Source organism: Poecilia formosa, unplaced genomic scaffold, assembly GCF_000485575.1.
Source record: "Poecilia formosa unplaced genomic scaffold, Poecilia_formosa-5.1.2 Scaffold575, whole genome shotgun sequence".
Taxonomy (NCBI): Eukaryota; Metazoa; Chordata; class Actinopteri; order Cyprinodontiformes; family Poeciliidae; genus Poecilia; species Poecilia formosa.
Window position 1 is genome coordinate 184,879 of NW_006800514.1, and position 9,162 is coordinate 194,040.

The following is a 9,162-nucleotide window of genomic DNA, read 5'->3' on the forward strand; positions in this document are numbered from 1 at the left end:
CAACATGACCTGTTTGTTCTGAAGATCCTGCAGCTTCCACTTCGTCTTCCTAACATGATGCCTCCTCACCCTGACTCTCATACTGACAGGAGGAACCACAGAGCTCTGTTAGGTTAAAAGCTCATCATCTGAAGTTGAGATATTTTTCCTCCAAAAGGTTCCAGAGGAATCACCTCAAACCAGATGTTGGACTGGATTTTATTCAGTCCAACATCTGAATGAGGCTCTAATGTTAGAGCCTCATTTTCAACAGTGGAGCTATAAAGATTGAAAAAGGTTATTATTTTGGAGAAAGTCTCATCAACATCAATATTTCCACGAAATAAGAGGCAAAAGAAAAAATTGTTTGATAAAGGAAAAGCCTCTCAGAATCTGAGCTCAAAGCGAGATGCCCAACATATTTTTTTATATTAGACAGTTAATTTAATTTCACATAATTATTGCGGTAGAAGCCATTTGTTTGTTAAATACTTATGAAACATATTTACGGTGTTTGATGTTTGTTGTAAATGATGTATTGTCACAAAGAACGAGATAATTAGTCCAATTTTGTTGTTTATTGAACGTTCAGAAATTACAGCGGCTGTAAAGCGCCTCAGCAAAGGTAAACAAAGATAAAATAACCTGAACAGGAACCACTCGCACCTTTTTATTCTCAGTCTCTCTTTTTCATTTAAGCACACCAGTTACCGTGGCAACCGCCGTGCTCCGCAAGCTGAGCAGAGATTAGTTTTAAAAACATAACATTCAGTCCGTTACCATATTAGGTTTTCAGGCTTCATATTTATTTTTTTGTGATTATTAATAAGCGCTCCGCAAAGACAGCCATGGTTGATTAGTTAATTTTAAACTTCTGCTCTGCTAGTTATTTTGGTAATGGAACCGAAATGCACAGAATTGCACAACACCTTGTTGAAACAATAATTACAGAGATTATTTTTGTTGGGTCATTAATTTGAACACATTTTGTTGATTTTTATTTATTTTTTTGGTTATTTAATAAAGTTACGAACGTTTTGATAAGCCAATCAGAGGAGGACGTGCTGGTTTCAGCCTCCTGGCGGTGTTCAGTTTGTCACCCAATGCTGAGATCGACTCAAAACCTTCTGCGATCGACATATTGCGCCCTGCTCTAGCAAAGCACGAACAGTTCAGAAACAATATGAAATGGGGAAAAAAAAGTTATTTATTAACTGATTGAGTTTTACATTGTTCTTGAAAAACTAATCAGTCACGGCTGATTAGTGGGTGAACTCACAGCTGCACAGTGAACCCACTGATTCTTTACAACAGACACCCGCTCCCCTCTCTTGCAGGTACTGCGTACCCCCGCTAAATCTTTTAGGGTGTGCCACTTATGCTGAGAGACAACAATGGGGGTGGGGAACCGGACATTGCAGAGCTTGCAAATGACCCCACTAGCCAGCTCCCCCACCACCCCAGCCATGCCCCCACCCCACACACTTGGGCACATGACACGAGATGCAGTGCCTGCTAGTGTTGTACCTCCCGCACTAGCAGGAGGTGCGGGAAGTGCAATGGGGGGTGCCTTGTACATCAATGACTATAGATCGTTGCCCTGTGTTAAAAGAATAAAATCATTAACTTCTGGCTCGTTATATTCTCTTGTGCTCCCAGATTCAATGATTCCATGTGTGGAACAAGACACTAAAACTTCAAATGTCTTTATTGTCAAATCCGCCTATGACATAAAGGAAAACCCAACACAACCACTGACCTTCAACATCTACCAGGATTAGATTGGGTGGAAATAATTTTAATAATTAAAACAAACGTCGTTTAACCCAGTTAAACAACATTTAACTGAAGTCCTAAAAGGGGTGCGGGTTTTAATGTTATCTTTTTTTAAAAAAAATTTCAAAATCTCTTTCTTACTGTTTATTCAATGTCACATGTTGTTTTTTTTAAATACGTAAAGCACTTTGAAATGCCTTGCTGCTGAAATGTGCTATACAAATAAAATTTGATTGATTGATTGATTGAAATGACAATTAAATATGGTTTAATTGATTCTCCTGTTACTAAACATGAGTTTGATGAAACCTTTGTGACAGTATTGCATTTAGTAGTTTTAAGAAGTATGATTCAACTGAGTGACAAGGCTGTTAGAGTTTCACCAGCAGATGTCACTAGTGAGTGATTAACCTTTTTGCAAAGCAAAGGGTTGGAAAACTTCATTGCTTCATGAGGCTTCATGTGCCCATCACTACAACAAGGAACACAGGTGGGATTAAATACACAGGGAGACGATCAGGGGAAACAAGGAACAGGTGTAACCAATCAAGGGGTAGCCAGGACAACACGGAGACTCCATAGCTACAGAAACCAAAATAAACACAAAGAAAACTCAAATCCTCACAGGGAGAAGATATAAACAGAGATACAGTGTAGGTCTGAGCAAAACTCAGGCCTAAATATGTAAGATAGTGAACATATGATGCAATATGACCAGTCTGCCTATACTAACTCCAGCTTCCTGGCTAGATGAAGCTTTGGGAGGCCGGGCAGTTTTACCTTAAGCTAGCACACACAATATGACCTCCAGCATATGCTACATATATATCCAACCTACTGGCATAATGTCACCTTTGAACTAAGACTGCAAAATTAAACAGTAAAAAAGCTTTTCCCAGATAAATATTCACTCAGACATGATGAATATTAAAAAGTACACTATTTCAAAGTCTAAAAAATTTCAAGATGGAAGATTTAAATTTTCTTTAACCCCTTTTTTTTATTTTTCTGTTTTGGACAGGATGTATATGCCAATTGTTCAAAATGCCTTTGCATGCTGATGCATTCAGAGTTAACTTCACAGCAAAGAGGCCATGCTCAGCAACAGAAACACATCTGACTCAATGCAATTACACATGTTCCATCCTCCAGGAAGCTTCCAAACCCAGAGATCACATCTGTGACTCCACTGAATCTTTTTTTTTTTTTTTGAAGATTTGGATGCAGCTATTTAGCCATAGGAATCTATTCTATGAGTATCTCTACACATTGTTCTTGAGCTTTTGTAAAACCACCAGAAGTTTAAAGGTTGGAATCTTTTCAGAACATGAGACACATCTGTACACTTTGCCTCTCAGCATCCACTGATCTTGCTGTTATTTCACAAAATCACTTTGTGGCTTAGATCACCACTAAAATGTTAAGGCCTGATATGCAAAGATTACAAACAAGAAGTACTAAGTTGTGGGGGGGGAAAAAGCCTGCATGTGCAGTAAGTGGGCATGTTGCACGACTGACAAAGATTGTGGTTGCATTTGATTACAGATAAAAGTGGTGCAGACCGTCCACTTTTCATGAAGATTTTGGGTGATACCAGCTGTCATCATGGAGAGTTTTGAAGAGCAAATAAGTCATAAAGATAAAGATGAAAGCCAGGAGGTGTTTATAGTAGTAGTAATAATAATAATAATAATAATAATAATAATACATTTGATTTCAATAAGTGTATAATGTGGTCCTATATCACAGTGAAAACAATGAAAAATCAATTGAAATAAATCTCTAATCAGCTGTATTATGCATATCCTCCTCCCAGTATTTTGTGTTTTCTGATGAACAGCTCATGTTTTGCACATTCATGAAGGCAGACATGCTAAATTTAATGCACCTGCTATTCTCATTTAACTAATGCAATCATGTTTGCATGTTATTTGTGGATTAGGAATGCCTATGATATCAAGTTTGCATTTGCTGCATCTTGGTATGGAATATTTAGTAGCAAGATATTTTTATGACTGGACTTATTGCATTATGATAATGGTCCTGGGCTGGTATAACCACGGTGTACCCCACTTTTCGCCCAGTGGAAATAGACATCACCCCCTCCAGTGACCCCACTAGCCATACGAGTATTTAGAAAATGGACAGATGGATGGCTGGAACACTGGTCCCAGCAGCAGGAAAAAGGAGGAGTTTCAGGAAGAAAACTCTGATGTCACAGGGACATCAGACATCACTCCTAGGACAAAGACTTTCTCTTTCTCTTCACTAGTGGAAGAAGGTCACTCCTTGCAGACAATTTTGGCTCCCAAACGGCTTAATATATTATCAACTGCCACCTCATATATTAGTTTGTAGTAATTTGGCAAATGTGAATATTCTCTGTTACTAGATAATTTTTCATGCAGTGTTTTTATAAGGATACTTATAATAATAATAATAATAATAATAATAATAATATCACGTAAGCCTATCACAAGGGATGCAAAATAATTACAGGCTCGATATTTATCAGTCGATAAGAAATTTTGAGTCATTCTTATCAACCTGATGTCATAACGTATAGCACCAACAACATGTTAGATGGTGTGGGTGTTTTTTTTTTTTTTTTAATCAAGTGTTTCAACTGTATGAGACCTGCACAGAGTTCAAGTGGTGTCAGTATAATTGGAGAAAACAGCTTTACAGCTGGAATAAGTCATTTTACAATTCCCTTATATCAGAGAACATCTGGCATAATCTCAATAATAATAAAAAAAATGCAATATCAATTACCCAATTAATACATGTTGAAAGAAAGTTTGGCGAGGAGAAAAACAATGCTTTTAATACATCAGATTTGATTAGTCACCTAAAGCACAGTCATGGCTTTGATGTTGAAGGCCTAATGCTGGATATAAGGAGCTTTTGGAGAAGCATTCGACACCTGGTGATTAATCTATAGAGGGATTATTTGGTTGTAAATACAGTGGATGCGCGTGCAATTTGACTGCTGAAAGAGCTTTAGATGCTCACTGGTTACCATGGTTACCCACATTTATTGTGTTGTTTTAAAATTAGCTAGCATGTCGTCAGCGTACTAAAGCAGTTCATCACAATGTAACAAAATAAGTTATTCTAAAAATTTGACATTAGTGAATGAGATGCATCGTCATGAGCCATAAGCATTAAATGCAGTGAGTTGATAAATGAGTCAGATATTACTTCCCAGCAATATTAAAGCAATTTGTTCAAGGTAAGATAATCAGTTATCGATATGTCAAGTCCCTCTAAATAAGACAAACATATACATGGTGAGCAAAAAGGGCACCAGAATAGGGCTTTCCTAAAATGTAAGTTTTTATTTTGAAAAAAGAAATTAATATTCATATAAAGGGGACAAATAAAATACAATCATTTCTTCACATTTTGGTCATAATTAGAGGGATAATGAAGATGTAGCTGCATGCATCAAGGCGGGTGATAAAATAAGCTTTCAGAAATAAAAAATTCAGTGGCTTGAACGGTCGGCAGTGTGAGGTACAGTGATGCTGTGCTAAAAAAAAGTCTTCTGACAACTTTAAACAAAGCTGCGTGTGGGAGTTGCGCCTGGCCAAGAGAAGTGATCTGTGGTGGATGTGAGTTGTATATTGTTTTATCAGCCTAAATGTAAATAGTTTAAATAGTTAGAATAAAATATTCTTGCTTGAATTCTGAAGGCAACATGCGCAGTAGTGTGGCTGCTGACAACGTGGCCTCACCTTATAATCCCTCTGTACTGCTACTCTCTAGCCCTTTGAACTCCATGTTCCTCTCAAGTCCTTCTGCCTGTTCATTCTCCCACGGATTATCTGCAAGCAGCTCTTTGGGACCAAACTCCTTCGAGCCAAACCTCATATGGCAAACTGGACCATTTGTGATTTCACTGACAGATTTTAAACTTCTCCCAAATGTTCACATTGCTCTCCTCCAAACCGTAACATAACTTTTTAACTTCCTCATTCAAAGAATCTCCTTGTCAAACCCAAACTTCAGTTATTTTATTAATTCAGTCTCATCTCCAGGCATCACTGAACCCAAATCCCCGGCAAAATCTGGAAACAGGCTCACATAGAGAAAGTTTGTAAATGTTGTAAATAAACATTGATTGTCATTTCAGCCTGGTGTCCGCTGATTGATTGTGCATGTGGGTTAAAAGCTTACTGACAGACCATGACAGTAAGCTTAAAAAGAAGAGCCACACTGTTCTAAATGTATTTGCTTTTAAAAGTTATTGTGTGAATTATAAATACTAATTAGTTAACTACTCGTTAATAATATTTGGTATTGAAGTACTCATATTCCTACTTAGTCTGGAAAAAACTGGTATCACGAAACCTCTACATGAATCATTTTCAAAGCAATTAAGAATGATCTGTAGATAAATTAAAAACATGGATTGATACTGGGAACCAACACAATAGAGGACATGTTAATACTCTTACCAGTACTATCATCATAAACCACAGTAACTGTCTTCCATTTGAAGAAATGGACTAGATCCAGAATAGCCCGGCTGAGGGAGGAGAAGTCTGGAAACAGGCTCACATAGTAGGTGTCTCGGTTGTCTGATACTTGATGCTTCCACTTGGTCTGAATATGTGGGACACCCAAAGCATTGCAAATTGACTGGACTGCATTGGCAGAGGAACTGTGAGAGGGGCCAAAGATGGCTGCCACACCAAGAGAAAGCTGGTCACAAGCTAAAGAGAGGAAACAGAGTAATTAGTTACATGCTTGTATTATGCAGAACATTTACAATCTAAAACCGTTCCACTTGTTAAGTTATAGCCTATTAAAGAAGTTGGGTTGTACCAAGCCTTTACACGGATTTTAAAACAAATAATTAAAAAAAAAAATTCTACATTATTTCTGAAATCAGAATATTTTTCCATTGGATTTTAAGTGAATTAATCAGCCAAGACTAATTTAAAGACCTTGATAGCACAGGATCAGTAACCTAGTCCAACTGTAAACTATTGTATAAAGAAAAGTAAACAAATGAGGGGCTCTTAAGACATTTGTTATTTGTACTATGTCTTTCTCTAATAAGTTCATTTTATATTCATGAAGCATGAATATAAAATAAGAGTTATAATAGTTAAAGCTATATAAAATGTAAAAGAAAGTTCTGGAATTACTCATGCTGCTCCACTTTTGCACATTTGCCCTTTTTTAAATCTGTTTCACCATCTTAGGTTACTCTGAGTTCTCTTGTTTCCAAGAAAAAAGATTATCTATTCAGGAAGTTATGGAATAAAAACTAATGAGACTGTTGTTAAAGCAAAATTTAAAGCAGTTCTTGAATATTTAAAGTCTAAAGTAGCATGTCTGGCCATGCTACATCTGGCCATGCTCTAATGTTAACTGGCTTCTTGGCCAGCTAACATTGCTGTAGGTTTCAGTTTTACTCCATAAAGGGAAGAACAGCAAGCAATAATATTCTGTGCCATAAGCAGGATTATTTAAATTGCTCAAATAAATACAGTCAGTTTTTGTTTTATATTTTGTTGCAGCATTTCATCACTGTGTATGAAATGCTGCAACCTTGAATTTGTTTCCATGACATGAAGTTGAAAGTGTTCCTGAGATGATTTGAGTGCAGTTGGGTGAAACCTAAACAACTAACTACCAATGTATTAGCTTTATTTTAGAGCACATTTAGTATAAGAGACTTATGTAAATCATCAAGACAGAATATTGTGGCATCTAATTCAGCAAAGAGTCGAAATATCAGGCTGATGCAAACACATACACATATTTATGGGCAGAGTTAGAAAAAGCTAATCAGTTTTCTGTTTTCAGATGTCCACAACTCAGCATAGTTTCACTGCTTGACTATAATGAGCATAATCTCAGCCCATAAAGCTTTCAAACTACAAACACATACCTTTCCTTGAGGCTTCAAAGCTGTCATAGATGTTTATCCTTTGGATGTCATAGGTGAGAGTAGTGTTTGGCAGTAGGGTTCTGTTCCTGTTGATTGTGTTTAAAGCAAATTTGAAGGCTAGTTCCTCAGCACCTGAAGGACCACTTTCAATGGACTCAAATATCCCTCCTGTGAAAGAAAACAGAAGAGTTATAAGCTGTTGAAAATAAATTTAAAAAATACAATCATCAACTCCAGTTGTTACACTATGAAAACTGGTTAAACACTTCAGTTGGACTCATAAGAACAGAGTAATAAAAACTTCTGGTTTGCAACTTAAAACATTTCATAATCAGTTTAAACAAAACTGCCCCAACTGAGATTTGACTCCAGATCTTTAAGTTGTAAAATAAGCAACAACCTGAGCCATGGTGCAGCTGTCTAAAAAATCAAAACATTTGAGTGAATAAATTACTTACAATCTAATATAATATGGGGGAATTTTTCTGCCATAATTCCAGAGCACACATTTTCAATCTGAAAGCAGAATTACATGTCTTTTGTTCTCAAAACATTTAATACTTTTGCTTACATTTTCATTTTGAAAGCAGAACTTCATGTCTTTTTTCTCAAAACTTCTCGCACACTGGCAGAACTCTCTGCTCACTTATGAGCATTCTCTGCTTGCTTTTGGAACCAGCGTTTGGCACCGTCGCCTGGCAACCTCTCAGCCAATAGAATGAAATTGTTGTACTTGGTGCGTTTGTTTCCTTGTAGTGGGTGTGTTTGTGTGTCTACTATCGATTGTAGCAAACTGCGCCACCCACTGGATGTAGGGAGTTTGTTGGATGAACAAACTCCTGCCTAATGTCAGAAGGCTGTTAACATCAGTAGCACACTGCTTGTGGATAATGTTTAGTGCAACACGGAGCAGAAAGCTGAGCTGGTTGTTTCTCCCGGCATCCAGTGGGTGGCGCAGGTTGCTACAATACAAAACCTTTCAAAACGGAGGTTGCCAGGCGACTGTGCATTTTTTGTTCTAAAAGCAAGCAGAAAAATATCTGTGTCCGAATTCAGGGTCTGCATTCTTGGAAGGACCCGGTCTACATAGGACAGGTCCTTCAAAGACTGCAAATAAACGAAGACCGGAAGAGAAAAGTTTTGAATTTGGACAAGTCTAACCTTCACCAACTGTCCCCGCCCCCACCTCAGTGTAACTCATGTTGAATAGCAACTGTGACAGCGTGAAGCAGAGAGCGGCGAAGACAAAAACAACGGAGTCGAAGTTTGTTTTATAGCTATGTATTACTCCTGAGTCATGCATTACTTTTTATAGTAAAGGGTATTCCATTGTAAAACAAAATAAATCTGTTAGTTTGATTCTAAAATGTTCAAACATGTATTGCACATTTCTACAAGGAATAAATATAAGCAAATTATTCATTTTCAAATATAATATTCTCCAGATGTCAGATAAGACATTACAGTTAAATAAAACTACTAAGTTATAAGAGTCGATT

At 37.1% G+C, this 9,162-nt stretch overlaps 1 protein-coding gene across 1 annotated transcript in view; it reads right to left on the reverse strand.

The window, feature by feature from the left end:
• LOC103129766 (glutamate receptor ionotropic, kainate 2-like) overlaps positions 1-8,864 on the reverse strand; it is a 44,040-nt gene extending 35,176 nt beyond the window's left edge. Inside the window, exons 1-3 of the mRNA XM_016665364.1 lie at positions 8,835-8,864; positions 7,664-7,859; positions 6,219-6,476 (exon numbers count right to left, since the gene is read on the reverse strand). Coding sequence (XP_016520850.1) covers positions 6,219-6,476; positions 7,664-7,859; positions 8,835-8,864 — 484 coding nt within the window. The remainder of the gene's footprint in view (positions 1-6,218; positions 6,477-7,663; positions 7,860-8,834) is intronic.
• Positions 8,865-9,162: the final 298 nt, after the last annotated feature.